The 18520-nt window shown below is 36.3% G+C and overlaps 1 protein-coding gene across 5 annotated transcripts in view; it reads left to right on the top strand.

Moving 5' to 3' along the window:
• CDK19 (cyclin dependent kinase 19) overlaps positions 1–18133 on the top strand; it is a 248765-nt gene extending 230632 nt beyond the window's left edge. For all 5 annotated transcript variants that reach the window (XM_001368694.4, XM_001368653.4, XM_056814348.1 and 2 more), the window contains 5 exons: positions 2623–2695; positions 7381–7478; positions 8465–8543; positions 9609–9893; positions 13510–18133. In XM_001368694.4, the coding sequence (XP_001368731.2) occupies positions 2623–2695; positions 7381–7478; positions 8465–8543; positions 9609–9893; positions 13510–13641 (667 nt within the window). In that variant the 3' untranslated portion in view covers positions 13642–18133. The remainder of the gene's footprint in view (positions 1–2622; positions 2696–7380; positions 7479–8464; positions 8544–9608; positions 9894–13509) is intronic.
• Positions 18134–18520: the final 387 nt, after the last annotated feature.

The raw sequence follows: 18520 nt of genomic DNA, 5'->3' as shown, positions 1-18520 counted from the left end.
CCCATGAGCTCGCTCTCTCTCTCTCTCTCTCTCTCTCTCTCTCTCTCTCTCTCTCTCTCTCTCTCTCTCTCTCTGTCTCTCTCTGTCTGTCTGTCTGTCTGTCTGTCTGTCTGTCTGTCTCTCTCTCTCTCTCTCTTTAAACCTTTACCTTCTTTTGTCTTAGAATTGCTACTAAGTATTTGTTCCAGGGCAGAAGAGTGATAAGGGCTAGGCAATTGGAATTAAGTGACTTGCCCAGAGTCACACAGCTAGAAAGTATCTGAGGGTAGATTGGAACTCAGGACCTCCCATTTCCAGGCCTGACTCTATCCACTGAGCCACTTAATTGCCTAGACTCATGATCTCTTGAAGTTCCTTCTATTCTAAGATCCTTAAACGGAAGAAAATACTTATAAAAGAAATCAGCTACTTTTTATGTCTTGCCAAAATGTCAACTTGAGTCATCTAATTGGAGCTTAAAATGAAAACAGGAAAGGAATTGGCTCAATTAACATTAAAGAATTAAATATGTTCAATTAAGTATGACCCAAAACAAGTTGCAAAAGAAAAATAATAAATGTAGTCATTAACTTCCCTTTTCCTCTATATCCCTATAGCAACATTCTTTTTTTCCCCATTTGAATTAGTTTATTTAGTCAATTTAGAACATTATTCCTTGGTTACAAGAATCACATTATTTTCCTCCCTCCCCTCCACCTACCTTTCCTGCAGCCAATGGGAAATTTCATTGGGTATTACTTGTGTCCTTGATCAGAACCTATTTCCATGTTGATGTTTGCTCTAGGATGTTCATTTAGAGTCTACATCCCCATCATATCCCCTCGACCCATGCATTCAAGCAGTTGTTTTTCTACAGTGTTTTTACTCCCACAATGTTTCCTCTGAATGTGGATAGTGGTTTTTCTCGTAGATCCCTCCAAGTTGTTCAGGATCACTACATTGACACTAATGGAGAAGTCCATTACGTTCTCTTGTACCACAATGTGTCAGTCTCTGTGTACAATGTTCTCTTGGTTCTGTTCCTCTCACTCTGCATCACTTCCTGGAGGTTGTTCCAGTCTCCATGGAATTCCTCCACTTTATTATTCCTTTTAGCACAATAGTATTCCATCACCAACATATACCACAATTTGTTTAGCCATTCCCCAATTGAAATGCATCCCCTCATTTTCCAATTTTTTGCCACCACAAAGAGAGCCTATAGCAACATCCTTGCAATATAAGCAAACCTAGAAGGTAAAAGAAGCTACAGTTAAATGTAAGAGTATCTATAGTTCATGAGTTCTCCTTATGTAGACAAATAAAGGAATTGACCACATTTATTTTATTGTGTCTCAATAGACAGAAAGAAACTTCATTTCATAAAAGCATTAGGTTATGTTGTATTGCTTTGCTCATGATAAATATATTTTGAAAGATCTCTGGCAGAGTTAACTGTAACTTATTTACCATGTTGATGTGGTATTAATAATCTACTTTAGGGGGAAACTGGGTGGCTCAGTGGATTGAGAGCCAGGCCTAGAGACAGGAGGTCCTAGGTTCAAATATGGCCTCAGACACTTCCCAGCTGTGTGACCCTGGGCAAGTCACTTAACTCCCATTGCCTAGTCCCTACCACTCTTCTGCCTTGGAGCCAAAACACAGTATTGACTCCAGGATGGAAGGTAAGGGTTTAAAAAAAAAAAAGAATCTACTTTAGAAAAATTTTCAAGGATAAAAATGCCTTTAAAAGAGGGAGTTCCAGCAACAGGTCTGGTAAAACACAGATCTGGAATTTGCAAATTGGTCAGCTGAACTCTGACAATCAGAAATGATTCAATCATTTTATTAAGGATCTAGTGTATGCTAGGCACTGGGTTAAGTCCTAGGAATACAAAGAAATGACAAAAATAGCCCTTACTCTCAAAGAGTTAACATTTTGTAAATCAGTCCAGTTATCCTAAGTGTCTACTATGTGCCAGACCTTGCATTATGGTTACAACAAATGAAAAAGAAAGTCTTGGGTCTCAAGGAGCTCACAGTCTAAATGGGAAGACAGTATACAAAAGGAGGTAGGAAAGCAAGGGCAAGTTGAAGGATCAGGAGAAGTGGAAGGGACACCAGAGGGATATTTTGTTTCACGGACTTGAGAGTAGGCAGGGGAGAAGATGCAAAATGGAGTAAAGAGGCCTGATTTCCATCTTCTCTAACAGAAAGGCATTGACAAGCATTTGGTACTCCTCCTTCCAATTAGAGTGAAAAAACCTGACTGGAAGTTGAATAGGAAACCTCAATAATAACCATCCTCTAGTCCCTTTGTTAGGGGAGAAAATATGAAGCCCAAACTAGTGAAGATTGTACAGGGAAAGCGAAGGTCCAACATGAGGACCAAGGAAATGTGGGTATTTGCCACCTCTTCTTTAGCCCCAATTCCTCTGCCCCAACCCCTACACTCAGTCATTGACCACATACAATTATTTTATTGGATGTATCTACACATAAGAAAAGCAGCCTTGAGATCCACCACTAAAAGGAAAAACATGTGAGGCACAGGTAAAGTACATGATACTTCTTTCTGGTGATTGGTTTTTTAAATCAGACTTCTATTACTATTGAATTGTGTATTTTACTGTAATTTTTCAGGTATGCCAATAGTAGCCTCATAAAATACATGGAAAAACACAAAGTCAAGCCTGACAGCAAAGTTTTCCTTTTGGTAAGTTCATTTCTTTAAAACATAATCAGGGAAAAAATTACTACTGCCTAAAAAATTTTCATGAGAATAGAAGCAAATTTTATATTGTTATTAATATTTAATATTTTATTGATGAATTTATAATCTTTTACAATTTTAAATTTCCTTTTAAGAAAACTGGTTTTGGAGCAATATGGAGATGCCATAGAAAAATGGAGAATGCTTTTTTCCTTTTCTTTCCTAAAATCTATTTTTTCCCCTGTTACCACCTCTAGCTGTGGACCTCAGTCCCTGGTAAACTTTGAATCTCACTTATATAGATGTCCAATCATTAATAAGAGCTTGTTTTTACTAATCATTTAATCTGTAACACAATACATTAAAAGGACTCAGATTTTTCCCACCAATTATTTTGTTACATTCTTAACTACAATAAGTTAAGTGCCATTCAGATGTAAAATGAGGATAAAAATAGCACCTATTTCAAAGAGTTGCTGTGAGGATCAAATAAAATCATATTTGTTAAGTGCTTAATTTAGAGCCTGGCACACAGTTGGTGCTGCATAATAGCAAATTCTCTTCCTTTCTCCTTTCCTCTCACTATTTCTTGAAAATCCCTTCCTCTTCACCTCAGAATTTTTCTGTATCTTCTGTCTTCTCCATCTACATTTCTCATTATTATTTTCTGTCTCTTCCATTGGCTCCTTTTCCTTCTTGGAGAACAACAGCCCTCCCCTTCTTTTCTAAGGTTGTTCACTAGACCTCATTCCCTCTCATCTCTTTGAGCACCTGTCTTCATCAGCAATCTTCTTATATACTTCTTATCTCTCCCTCTTTCAAACTCCCCATCTGCTCATGTTTCCCCAGCCTAAAACCTTCCTGAACCCTGATTATACCTTCCAGTTAGTGTCCTGTCTCCATTCCTTCATCTATTAAGTGTTTTATATATATATATGTATATACATATATATATATACACTCACTGCTTCTGTTCCTCCCATTTATACTTATCTTTGCAATTTGATTTCTATAACCCTACCTTATTGAAACTGCTTCCTTATCTTATTCAATCCAATGGTCTTCCCTCCTCCAGTGTAGGGTAGTAGGTAGAGAAAGACCTGGTTTCAAATCCTGTCCCAGATACTTTCTTACTGTGTGACTGGAGAATCACTTGACCTCTCTCAGTTTCCTCATCTGTAAAATATGAGGTTGGTCTAGTGTCCTCTGAAAGTCCCCTCCAGCTTTAAATCTATGATTCTGTGGTTTGTTACATTTGATTCTATTGAATACCTTTTCTTTAAAAATGTTTCTGATAGACTTCCTTTTAAGGTCTTAATTAATGTTGAGGGTAAAATTAGGGGTTATTGACTAAATATATTATACTAGTGGTTGCCAGGGATTAATTCAATCCCAGTAAAATGCTCAAGTCAGTTTGGGATTTTTATGGTGGTTTAATTATAATAGAGGGAAGGAATTAAGTAGAAGAGTGAAAAGGGTATAAGATTTTCTTTGACCTAGCCTAAGCCAAAGGAAGTTAAAAGAACTCAGCCATGAGGCCTCAGAAGATTAAAACTGGCTCAGCTTCCAGCCACGAGATCTACTCCGAGATGAGGGGCCTCCTAAGAGGATAGTGCTTTAGGAGGTAAAGGAAAGGAAGAATCAGCCTAACCACTCACCCAGGTTGCTCAGGGAAGACACCTCACCTAACCCACTCTATAGAGCTTCTCCAATCACCTCACTGGCAAGCCGCAACCCCCAAACCGCCAAGATGCCCAACACGCTGCCACGAGCCACACCAGCCAGAGAGAGAGAGAGCCATGTCTCCACACTAGAGAGGCTAGAGAGAGGAAGTGGCGCAAAATATATAGACCATTCTTTACATCACTTCCTGCGTCTCACATGTACCAACAGTAGTTTAAACTTGACTTATGACAGCCCAGGGGTTCTATCAGTTGTTTCTTATTTGTCATTTGCTAGCACATGTCTGTAATAGGCCATCCTCCTCAACACTTAATCCTTAAGTAGGGGTGTATACATTCCTGGTTGCTAGGATTTTAAAGACTAATCAGGGTGTAGAAAATCTAAAATTCTCATTAGCAAGCATTAACTTGGTGCTTTCTATGTGCTTGGCCCTGGGATATAAAGACAAAAATGAAAGTTGTTGCCATCAAAAGCTTGCATTCCATATATATAAAGTATATGCAACACATGACACAAAATAAAGTATTTATATTTATAAAGGGAGGCACTTGCAGCTGGAGAGTGGAAAGGTCTCATGCTGGAGTGAGAATTTGATCTGAGAAGAAATTAGGATCCAAAAATCCAAAAGATAGAAGTGAAGAGAAAGTTCACTCCAGGCATATTGACAGCCTTTGCATAGGAACAGGAGGAACTAGAGATTTGGGAAATAGCATGTGGGGAAAAACCACCAGACAGCCAGTTCCACTTGAGTACGAAATACATGAAGGGGAATAATGGGGAATGAGGGTTGAAAGAGAGGGTGGTTCCAGGTTGTGAAGGATTTTAAATATCAAACAAAGGAATTTTACTTTGATTTGATTCCCAAGGCAATAGGGAACCACTTTGTGTTTTTTGGAATTTATTGAGTTTTTAGTTTATTGATAGGGCATGATGTGGTAAGGCCTGTGTTGGGAAATAACATTTTACTATTTTGGTATGAAAGATAGATGAGGGGAAAGATGAAGCAGGGAGATTCATTAGGGACTGTTGAGCGGTAGAGGTGAGAAAGGAAGAGAGACTAAAGAACTTTATAAAGCATTAGATGTTTTGATCATTTCTTTCTTCTCTCCTCCATTAGCTCCTCTTCTTCTTGCTTCTTATATGTGGCATTGCTCTGTTTGCAACTCATCTCTCTTTTCTTCCTCTATTCACTGGTGATATTATTGATCTCTAAACTGCCAAATCTATTTAGCTTGGGTCGACCTCCTGATGGTATTTTAGGTAAAGTATATCTTAGATAGTCCCATCCTGGCTATCCAGCTACCCCTTAAACTCAACAAAACTTTTTTTTTTACTTTCCTTGACTTTCTTGTATATTAATTGCATTGGTAGTCCTCCTAGTCACCTTGAATTAAAACAAGATCCTTATTTTTCCTACTGCCTTCCTAGTTCAGACTTTATTTCCTGTCTAGTTAATACTTATTTTTAATTTCCTCTCATTTGGGGTATCCTAAATGATCGTTCTCTAGTCCCTAAATCTCTCCTCATCTATCTTAAACTGGAAACTCAATGAAAATAACAGATGTTTTATTCCCTTGTATGTGTAACACCATGCCCTTTTGTAATATTTATAGGGAAAGATGTGTGGATATGAAGAACAGGGAATACAGAAGGTTTGTAGCAGGAAATGGAGGAATTAAAGGGAGAGAGGGAATATGGCTGCCTGTGAGGTAGAAGGAGAGAGATGTTCCCTGCCGAGAGACTATTTTTGAACAAATGGGGTGTCCGAGGAATGGGCCACTTATGATAGCCTGCAGAGATGTTTTCTCTATGAATTGATGCCGAAGATGCCCTAGAGCAGGTAAACAAGGACCATCCTGAGGGACAAGCCTTTCCCCAGACTTTGGTCACCCAGCAGCGGTTCGGTAAGGACCGTTTGTAGTTGAATGACTGTCCTAAAGTTCAGCTCCCTCTATGCACCCTGAAAAGATAGTCCTCTTATATGACTGCGATATTCAAATAAGATACATTTTAATAACCAGTTTGGATTGGAGAGGTATCAGAGAAGAGAGAAGAGGGATTTCTCTAGATACGGTTTGAGTCTCTCTCAGTGTTGGAGCTGAGGCCAGGCCTCACAGGCTGGTGGAGGGTTTCTCTTATTCCTGTCTACGCTATATCTGTTCTGGTTTTCTTAATTTCAAAATCTTAGCAGTAGACAGCAAGCAACAAGAAAAGTTCTGACCTTCAGAGCTAACCACGTGTCTTTTTGGGCTGAAGAAAAGAGAGGCACTTCTATCGAGAGACTGGGAAGAACAACAGCTCCTCACACTTCCAATGCCAGGAAGGAAGTGAGCAGTCACAAGACCAACTTCCACTCCCAGTTGCCCCTTCCCCCACCAACTGTCAGTCTTTTCAATTTCTTCTCTAATATGCCCACTGTTGCTTGTTCCAACACAGTGGCAGAAAGTCCAGAACTTGTTTTAGTTTCCTTTCCACACTTTTAACCCAGTATGTACCCTGAATAAATAATATTTGAATTTAATTTTATTTATTCTTAAGTCATCTCTGCAAGGGTACACAGAAATATCTAGAACACAGAATCATAGATTGGGAGTTAGAAGAGACTTCAAGGGCCATCTAGTCCAACCATTTTCTTTTACGGATGAGGAAAGTGAAGCCTAGAGAGCTTAAGTAATTGCCCAAGGTCATACAAGTAGCAAGCATTAGAGGATGAATTTGAATCTCTGACTTCAGGTGCCCTTTTCTTTAAAAAAAATCATATTTTGATAAAGAAATTCTGAATTTTTTTCTAATAACTGACATCAGTAGGAAATGATATAAAGTCCTCCAATTGCTGATTTCTGCCAATTGTATAGCCACATTATAAAAATGAATCTTGCTTATGATGAAATGATGCTTGCTTGCGCTCTCTCTCTCTCTTTCTCTTTCTCACCTTAGAATGTAAATAATATTTCACTTATAAATATTCATTTCATAAATTATCTCTTCCTCTCATGTCCCTATAGCTTCAGAAACTTCTTACTATGGATCCCACAAAGAGAATTACCTCAGAACAAGCATTGCAGGATCCTTATTTCCAAGAGGATCCCCTACCTACATCAGAGTATGTATCCCACTCCACATCTTTCTGCCTTTTTAAAACTATTGATAAAACCTGAAGAATTAGTGCTTGAAAACAAAGGATCTTCTCCTCCTAAATTTACATTAGGAAGAGAAAAATAATTTGGGGTTCTGGGTCCCCCCTCCCAGAAAAACCAAAACAGGTTTCAGTAAGTTGTGAGCCAGCACAGATTTAGAGTGAGAAACAAATAACTAAGAGGGGGTGTTCATTTTTAAGATTTGGAATTGCAGGTAACAGACAAGTGACTTCTTCTGGTTCCCTTAGCTCAACCAGGAGCAAAGGAATATAGAATTGGAAACTTGTGCTGTATGTTCAGTCCCATAAACCACAAAGTAAGTCATCATCGTTGTCAGATCATACCCACTGAAGCAATTTTATGCACTGATTTCTGAAATAGAACAAATAATTCTTAGAGAGAAATTTGTTCCAGTAGTTTAGGCAAATTTATATTCAGATTTTACTGTTAAAAATAAAGATATTTTCGGGGGCAGCTGGGTGGCTCAGTGGATTGAGAGCCAGGCCTAGAGACAGGAGGTCCTGGGTTCAAATTTGACCTCAGACACTTCCCAGCAGCGTGACCCTGGGAAAGTCACTTGACCCCCATTGCCTAGCCCTTACCACTCTTCTGCCTTGGAGCCAATACACAGTGTTGACTCCAAGACAGAAGGTAAGGGTTTTTTAAAAAAATATAAATAAATAAAGATATTTTCACTGTTGTATGGTTTAAGATCAAAGATGGCAACTCAACACTAAAATAACATGTAAGTAGCCATACTTGTACTTTTGCTTATATAGAGTGGTTTTGTCCCAGAAGGCACCCAGACAGTATTGACAGACTGGAATTAAGCAGACATAGATAGAAATGTAGGAAGGATGAGTAGCTGCATGACATTATTATATTCACAAGAATTGAAAATTTGGAGTTTTGAAAAATAATGCATGATTTTTTGTTTTATGATATTTTCCAGTGTGTTTGCTGGCTGTCAGATTCCATATCCCAAACGAGAATTTCTTAATGAGGATGAACCTGAAGAAAAAGGTGACAAGGTACAGATTACATGGTATAATTTAGTCTTTTTTTTTGCCTCATTTCTTTTCTTCTTCCTACCCCATATAGATTTCCCCAGACAGCTAGTAGTAAAGGAAGAGGAAATATAATTATGACACTTAGCTATAAAGGAACATGTTTTCTTCAGTTCTCAGGGAGGTCTGGAGACTGTAAGATATAACCGCAAGTCCAAAATACAGTAAACAAATATATAGACTCTGACTATTGTTATATTATTAGCTATGTTTGAGTGACTGATTCCTTTTCTTTCTTTTTTTTTTTTAAACCCTTACCTTCCATCTTGGAATCAATATTGTGTATTGGTTCCAAGGCAGAAGAGTGGTAAGGGCTAGGTAATGGGGGTTAAAAGTGACTTGCCCAGGGTCACACAGCTGGCAAGTATCTGAGGTCAGATTTGAACCTAGGACCTCCTGTCTCTAGGCCTGGCTCTCAATCCACTGAGCTACCGAACTGCCCCCTCTGTTTTATTTTTAACATTACTACAACCTTCTCTCTCTTTTTAATATCTTTACTTTCTGCCTCAGTAATAACTTCAAGACAAAAAAATAAGAATTAGGCAAATTGAATGACTTGCTAAGGATTATACAACTAGGAAGTACCTGAAGCCAGATTTGAACCTAGGTCCTTTCAACTCAAGGCCCTGCACTTTATCCTCTGAGCCACCTGGCTGTCCCTACTATCTTCTTTAAAGCAATCTTTTTTAAGCAGCTTGCATTCTATTCTTTCTTTGCCTTTGTCTCCTTGAATACTTCCAAGATAAAGATGGAAAAGTCAGTACGAGATTAATTTCATGTTATGTACTTTGGGGTAGTAGTACTTAAAAATCCCAACCAGTGGAACATGCACAGTTGAAAGATTTTGCTATAACCTAAATAGATCTCTGTTGGGACATGTATCCAGTACCCTGCTCAGCACACTTCATTCCATTGTTCTTCAATTATTCCCATTAGATCTAACAAGGAGAAGTATCATTTGGAAACTCATGTAACAAAGAGAATAATCTTACTCAAGTTTTATATACTGTCTTTTGATTTTCTTTTAAGAATCAGCAGCAGCAAAATCAGCATCAGCAACAAACAGCACCTCAGCAGCCACAGCAGGCAGTGCCACCGCCACCACCACCACAGCCACAGCCACAGCAGCAGCAACAGCAACAAAACAACACCCAGACCAATGGAACAGCAGCAGGAGCAGGAGGAGGGGGTACTGGGGCAGGGCTCCAGCACAGCCAGGACTCAGGCCTTAATCCAGTGCCTCCAAATAAGAAACCACGGCTAGGTCCTGCAGGCACTAACTCAGGCGGGCCTGTTATGCCTTCTGAATATCAGGTATTAGCTTAGACCTTTTACCAATTACATAATTTGTAGAATGATCAAAACGTTAATATTAGATCATTTTGAAGTTACTTATTTTTTATGTAGTTTTCATTCATATTTTTTGTTTTTAATATAACTTAGATTTTCCCTATATCTCTTCCCCTTCTTCCTTTCCATAGAGCCATCCCTTAAAGAATTTTTTTCAAAGAAGAAAAGTCATTAAAAGAATACACTGAAAAAAATCTGATGTTATATATAGTATTTTCATCCATGGCTCCCCCCTCCCTCAACTTCCCATCCTCCCCTTTGCAAAGGCACAAAGCAGAGATGTTCTTGTTGCTCTTTTTTGGGACCCAAGCTTCTATTTTGTAATTTACTTTTGTTTGTTTTGTGGTTATTCTTTCCATTTGCATTGATGTTGTCATTGTATACACTGTTTTCCTAGTTACTGCTACTTCATACACTTTATATTATTTCATTTTTTATTTCATTTATTTCATTGTTTCTTGGTTTTCATCATATTTGTCATTTCTTACAGCACAGTAATGCAATTCTATTCCATTAATATATCACAATTTCCTTAGGCATTCCGCAATTTATATATATATTATATATACTACTTTCTCATTCTTTGTTAACATGGTGCTATAAAAATATTGGATTATTTAGATCATTTCTTTTTACCAGTGACCTCCTTGGAGTATATGCCTAGCAATGGAGGCTCTTAAGTCTTTTAGCCACTAAACTAAGTAGCTATTAAGCAAATTAGCATGATTTCTAGAAGTGTAGTTCTCATTGCATCACCAACAATGCACTAGTGTTCTTGTTGTAAGGAATGAAGTATTATTGAAGGTGACCATACAATCTACCATATTGAGTATCCCTGCCGGTTGGATGTATTTTTTACATGGAAATGAAAGTTGGATTATCATGTTCAGTATAATTCCAAGAATTAATTACCTATTATGGTTTGAATCTTTTTATTCAGTCATCAAGGAGTGAGACAAAATATCCCCTTGGTTGTTTGTATCTACTTTTTGATCAGGGAATAACCTAAATAAGCATATAAAACAAAGAAAGGAAGAAAAGGCCTCCTTACTTTGGGCAAAATAATGTGAACAGGTTTTCTTTTATTAGGAGACAATAAGAGCTAGCCATTACATGGGAGAAAAAGCAAGTCAGACTTATTAATCTGAAGATATAACTATTATGAGTAAATGGAATTGAGTAAATGGAGTTGGGATCACTATCTAAAACCGAAATTATAAGAAGAGTTCCTTCCTGCCAGAACTAAGATATCAAATAGGAGATAAGAGATTGTCATGAAGAGATGAAAACCAGTAAAGAAATAATAAATGGCTTGCTTACTTTAGGGCTCTCCATTTTGAAAATTTTAGCATACTTATTTGTTTCCCCACAGTAATCGTTACTGAAAATTGCAAGTAAAACTGTAGTACCTATAATTTGTATAATACCCTTCCTAACTGTATGACCCTAAGCAAGTCATTTAACCACCATTGCCTAGTCCTTACCACTCTTCCCCTTGGAACCAATACATGGTAATGATTCTAAGATGGATAGGTTAAAAAAAAGAAAAGAAAAGAAATTATCTTCACACCTAAATTTGAAATTTAGCATGAGCACTACTTTATTATGTAGTAAATTTAAGATTAATTCCTTATCTTTTGCAAATAGTACAAATAGCAGCATTCTATTGCTTTAGAGTTAAAAGAACTTAAATTCTAGACTCAACTGGCACAAATTCTCTAGGTAATACACAAGATAAGAAGAGAAAAATATTTAAGAGAGTTGCCCATGGTAACATTATTAATAAGGCTAGAGGTAGAATTTGAACTTATCTCTTAGGATTTAAAGCCAGTTCTTTTTTTTTTTTTTTTGCATTGGCTGTTTCAAATGATTGCCTCCAAGGTCCTGATCTGATTTAGTTGATTTATTTTTTCCCCCTAACACAGATGTCAGAGCCTTCCCATATCTTTTCAGGGAGCCTATATCTTTATTTTAGTTTGTGCTATGTATTTTTGTACTATGTACTTGTAATTGTACTATGAATGAACCTTTGGGAATGCCTCAGCAATGAGCTATGAGCTAGTACAGTCAGTACTTGTAAGTACTCTGGCATTTACTTAGTTAAAAGGATACATATCCTTGAAATTGTTGTCCTTAAGGCATATTGGAATCTCTTATGCTACTAAGTCACATCCTAACAGGAATTGTCATTAGTGTCTTCTGAATAGACATAATTATGTGCATGTTTATAATAAATTACAGAATAAAATAGTATAGTTAAAATGTCAAAGTTGATAAAAGTATTTTCCCACACCATGTTATTATAGTTATATAACTGAAGGGGAGGGGAATAGAGAGGGTTGTCAGGTTGTTTTTCACCAAGACTATTTTATTGCACTGTTGTTTTGGTTCATTTGTTGCAAATCAAGTTTGACAGCTAGTGTTGAACACTAGTAAAAGAACCTCCTTACCTGTTTTTCTCTCCTTCATCCCTCAATGACACTTCAAGGTCTTCCATATTTCTTAATTCCAAGCTCCAGTTTTTCTGTGTACAGTGTTTTGCTTCTAAGTTACATAACAGAAACTATCCCTTTAATAAAAGTCTCCTTGGAACCAATAATGCCTTCTTTCCTACTGCCATTTAACACATCTACTGCTTTGTTCTTCAGTTTTTTTTTCTGTCATGTGTGATTCTTCATGATCCTTTTTGGGGTTTGTTGGCAAAGATTCTGGAGTGGTTAGCCATTTCCTTCTCCAGCTCATTTTACAAATGAGGGAACTGAGGCAAACAGGGTTCAGTGACTTGCCCAAGGTTACATAACTAGTATGTGTCTAAAGCTGGATTTAAACTGAGGGATTCCTAATTCTAGGCCTGGTGCGCTATCCACTGAACCACCTAGCTGCCCATCAAAATATAATCTGTTCTTTATTTACAGGTGATTTTTCTTTTTTTATTATTCTTTTACCATTAAAATGATAGAATTATGAGAGATTATCAAATAAAACAACATTCAATAATATGACTATGTATTATGTAATGATATAAACTTAAGATACTTGATTACATCACAAATGTATCTTATTCTTTAGGTCATTTATCTCAGAAAGAAAGTTAAAGTTTCTCTAAATATAGCCTAAACTTTATTGTTTCTCTTTTTGCCATCTTTTCCATTCTTTTCTGGCATTGCAAACTTAGAGATATTGATGGCACCAACCTACCAGTATCTCCAAAACCTGCTCATGAATGATATAGGATTTCTAGTCATGACGTTGCCTCATATCCTAAATGAGACACTTTGTTTGACAGTAAAATTTTACATTATTAGTATTCATGGTGTAGCCACTATAGCTGAAGAGACAAATGTTGATGGTACTGGGAATATGGTAGTGGTGTCATTGGTTCTGGGCTCAAACAGACTTCTTCGTTGAACAACTTTATTTTACTTATTTCTCTCTGAACTAAAAGCCTAAAATCCTAATAATGAAAAGCGCTCTCCCTGTCTCTCTGTCTGTCCCAACCCAACCCCCCATTCTTATTGTCATTATACTTATCATTGTGAACCATTCAGTCCCTCTAACAATTTCCTTGTCCTTTTTATAGCACTCCAGTTCACGCCTGAGTTACCAAAGCAATGTTCAGGGATCGTCTCAGTCCCAGAGTACCATGGGCTATTCCACGTCATCTCAGCAGAGCTCCCAGTACCATCCTGCTCACCAGGCTCACCGGTACTGAGAAGTCCAGCAGACTCCCCTCAGCATGGAATGAATGAACCAAAAGTTAAAGGCTCCAGCAATATGAAGGTCACAGTGAGAAGAACCAAAAATGCAAACTGTGATACAGATGGAAGATTCTTAAGTATATGAGAACTTTATTGACCGAATGTTTTGTGGTGGACTCATCACCCTTCTTTATTAGCTTAAAGAAGGTTCTTGTGAAGTTTCCCAGCTCCCTTCCCCTGCATGTGTTCCATTGTGGTTACTCTGATAAAAAACGTCTGATCTAAACCCAGCACTTAACTTTTCTAACCTTCAGCATTGTTTTGAAGGATTCCTGGTGCACCTTTCTCATGCTGTAGCAATCGTCTTGATTTAATCTTTTCAAAGCTCTTTAATAGAATTTTAATGTTTTAGATTGAATTTCAGCTGTATATAGTTTTATACTAAGCAAATTGGTTCAACAACACAGGTAAAATGCACCTTTTTAAAGCACTACGTTGTTTTCACAGGATGTTACTGTTTTGCTCATGGATGTCCTGAACAGAACATTTTAACTGTTCTGGAGTATTTACTGATTGTTTTTATTAGTCTAGTTTTCAGGGAAGGTATGTTAAAGGGAGGGGGAAGAGGAAAACCCACAACAGAAAAACATTCTAGGTCCTTGCAACTAATATGCTTCAGACTAGCCAAGTGAACACTAGTTAAGGGATTGCAGTTGATACATACATTAATCATTCATATGGAGCCCAGTTTGTAGAATCATCATCTTGTTCCATATAGTTTTCAATAATTGTGTCATGATTTTCATCTATCTCTAAGGCATCCTTTAATATAGCTAAGACCACCTTAACAGATTTCAGAACTTTGGTAGAATGTAGTTTCCCCGGACATTCATACCAGCCAGCAAGAAAAACAGTTTTAACTACATTCAAATTTCATTAGAAAAGGAGTGAATGTTGATTAAAGGATGCATTACCTAACCTTTCAAAAGAAAACTTTTCATAGTTATTGTATATAAAGTTGGCTTCCCTAAAAACTTATCCATTTCTTTAGTTTTGACCAGCTTGCATAAATAGCTTAAGTAATCAAAGTTAACCAAATAAATGCATACAAGCTAACCTTTAAAATATAAATTTGATGATTCCCATTCATTTTTGCATTAGATGTAAAGTAACTATTTCAAAGGCATGTTAAAACATCTAGATTTTTTCATGTTTAAGATAAGTATTATGTATACATAATAGTGCTGTTGTTGATGCAACTTTGTATTAAGAGGCTTTACATTGCACTGAAATATTTCTTTTGCCCCGAGGAGAAAACTTTATGAGTGTGTCTAAAATCTGTAGGCAGATAAGTGTAAGTCTATAATAGCTATCATGAGTATTCTAGTTACCATAAATCAGACACTAAGAATTCCATCATTGTGTAGATGTTGGCCCTTGCTCATCAGGAAAGTAATGATTTGGGGAAGGATTTTTTTTTAAAGTGTTTATAAAGTAATATAAAGATTGGCAACTCTTATCACAATATATATAAAAGGGAAGATATCTGGGTTCTTCAGAATGCTTTTAACCATGGAAGTGGCACCAGCCTTATTTCACAAATTGTTTTCTGGAACTAGATGTAACCTCAATAACTGTATACAATTTTTTACTATTTGTGAACTCATCTACCTGCTTTTGATAATCTGGGTCCAGACACAAGTAAAATAAGACTTTAGGTAGAATCCATTATACATTTTGCACTAATGATATGTTGTTATGACCAACAAAGGGTCTTACTTCTCTCAGTGTAATGTTAATAATGAATAATTAATCATTTATTTAAAACTCTGAAGACTAATCATAGACCAGGCCACAGGCTGCATTCAAAGCAAGTTTCTGTTTTTCATAATTGGGTTTTCTCCCTTTCCTGCTTTTTTATGAGAAAGCAGCTAATAGCCGGTGTCTAGTACAGTGCCTTGCACATAGTAGGAATTCAATAAGTGCATGCTGAATTAAATCATTATACTCATGCCAGAGTTATAAGTTTATCATATACGCTGAACCACAATCTAAAGCTGTCAGTTAAGTATTTATTGAGCATGTACTCTTTGCCTAGTGTTGGACTAGATAACCTTGGAAGATGCTGAACTCTGGTGCAGGCCCAAAAGAGGCTTACATTCTAGTTGGAGAAATAAAACTAAGAGAATTCCACACTTTGTGGGGACTGCCTTATCTGCAGTCTTGTATCAAGGTCCTTGGGATGTTACTAAATCCCCTGAAGATGGGTTCTTATTCCAGTTTCTGATCCTATACGCAAGCAGTGTTCTAATCCAAGGGTTACACTGTGTATACAACTTCAAGAGAGAGAAAGCACCAATTATTATTGCAATGCAATGAAAGGAAATTAAACTGTTTTTGGAATACTAATTAAAGTAATAATGCTTTAGTGTCTATTGTGGCCCAAGCTAAACTAAATGCTTTATAGAGTTAGATGGAAAGTACTCTTGTCATAAAGGAGAGATTACATGTAGTGGAGGAGATAGAACAAAGAAAGAGCAAAAGAGACAGGCCAAAATGTCATGTTCTTTAGTACTTGGGACATTTGCAAACATTTCACAGTACTATATATGACATGAGTTTTATGGGCTGGTACTGAATTTTCTCTCTTAGAGTCTTCTTTTCTCAGAGTGTTCATGAACATATGTGTACGTGTGTGTGCATATGCATGCACATGCACACATACCTCATCACAGCCATAGATCCTTTTTATTGACTAGTGGTTTTACCATTGAACCAAACTTGTTACTTTTTTTTCCTCCTTGTCCTGTCCCCATTAATACTCATTCTTGCCTTGTTTTAAAATAATTTTCATTTTGTTTTAATTTTTAAATTGATATTTCATTTCAAAGGAGAGAATTTGAAAACACAATTTTTACATTTGATTTTTCCCATGTCCAAGTGAACATAGCTTCATCTGAAAATAAAGTAGATACTTCTGTATGCTCAAGGGTATAGTGTTTGAAGATACTCAGATCAGGGTACTTAAAAGAGTAAAATAAAAATGCATAATGCTTTTTGGCGTGTTTGCTGCCATTCCTATTGCCAATCATCTTAGAACAACTTTCTCTCTGGTTTTACAGTGAGATGAATGTATATCTAGAAGAAAGGTGTTCCAGAATCATAAAGTATATAAAAGTAAAGATTAGGCATCCTCATGTCAGGGCTGACATAATGAGGTTGGAATTACCTTTGTAAAAAGATAAATGCAGTAATGCAGTAACTTGCAAAAACCAAGGACTAGTAAGTATATTTTTGTACCTGTGTGATTTTTGAAAAATGACTTAGTACTTGGAATTTTGGCCTTCTGCATAGCTTCTTTGCCCTCACAAAAGCATTTCACACTTTGCAGTTAAGGATAAAAAGTGACATTTGCTTATTTATTTGTTTATGGCCTGGTTCCTTTAGTTAAACAACAGATGACTGTTCACCTCTCTATAATGATGTGATTCTGTTAGTTGAGGTTTAAAAAAAAAGAAAGACAAGGGGGAATCAGATTAGCTACTATCTACTTTGAGTAAAGTTATGTAGCAAAAAAAAACCCAAAAACTATATAATGAAGGAAAAATTTTATGAAAATTGAAAATCCTGCCTGCATAGTACCTGAAATGCTATCTTCTTGAAGGATAAGGGTTCAGAAATAGCATTCAGAAGAGTCTTGAAGTATTCAAATACATGTAACGTTTTATATAAAACATAGCAGCTTAGGTTCCCTTTATAAGCTTCAGGAATGGTCCACAAATATCATTAAGCAAAGATAATTGTTGTAGGATTTTAAAAAAATAAAACAATGTATTATACATAAGGCCATACATACTCTTTTATGGTATCACTACAAAGGAGTGATATGTATTACTATATGAAAAAAATCCTTAATGCACTGTTATCTCTTAAATATTTAGTAAATTAATACTATTTAATTTTTTTAAAGATCTGTCTGTGTAGACACTAAAAGTATTACACGAAATGTGGACTGAAGATGTCCTTTTTAATAGCAATTTAAATAACTTTTTATATATGTCATGTAGTATATATACTTTCCAAATTGCTCTAGTTTGTATTTTCCCATGTTTCCTATTTGTGAAAGTGTGCCTGTTTGTTTCCTCTTTCAATAATTACATGCACGTGTTCTTCATTTTCTAATTATTACATGGAGTACTATATATACTTTTCATGATGCCGCAAAGGTTTGCTGCCCTAATCATGTGGTAGTCACAGACAGCTGTGCCCCTTCTGATGGGTGTACAGGAAAAGAGCCGCTTGCTTACTTTCGAGTTAAGAGTTTACTGCATTTGAGTTGTCTTGATATCATTCTCAAAACGACTATTAAAACTAAAATGAGTTAATGGCATTTATTTTATATTCTCAGTTGTAATAAAATTTAATTGACTTTGCTTCTGTGTGAATTTTTTTTAAGTCGAAATAATATAAATTTGTAATAATAATAAAAAGGAAGTTGAGATCTGATCGGTGTGCTTGGAAGTTTGTAAAGATTGCATTGGGATTGTAAATAGTCTCCTGCAGAGCAATAATCTATAATTTTGTTTAGGATGTTTATGATGTCACTAAACCACAGAAGTCAAACTTGCAAAACCTCAAAGATAGAATTATGGGGTTTTTAATTGTACTTAGGAAAATGTCCTTGTTTTTGTACATATGAAAATAGAAGACTGTTCTCAAGAAGAAGAAAAATAGGTTAGAAAGGCTTCTTCACTAGGGATTTTCTTCTATTTTATGTATTTTATTTTATATGGAATATGCATTCTATGACTGAGCAAGATCCAAAGATCTTTTCAGTCTTAGCATTCATTGCCAACCTCAACTAGATCTGAGTTTTAATACTTTAGAAATTTT

This window comes from Monodelphis domestica, chromosome 2 (assembly GCF_027887165.1).
Source record: "Monodelphis domestica isolate mMonDom1 chromosome 2, mMonDom1.pri, whole genome shotgun sequence".
Classification (NCBI taxonomy): Eukaryota; Metazoa; Chordata; class Mammalia; order Didelphimorphia; family Didelphidae; genus Monodelphis; species Monodelphis domestica.
The sequence above is the reverse complement of the archived record's forward strand: the minus strand, read 5'-3'. Positions and strand labels throughout refer to the sequence as shown.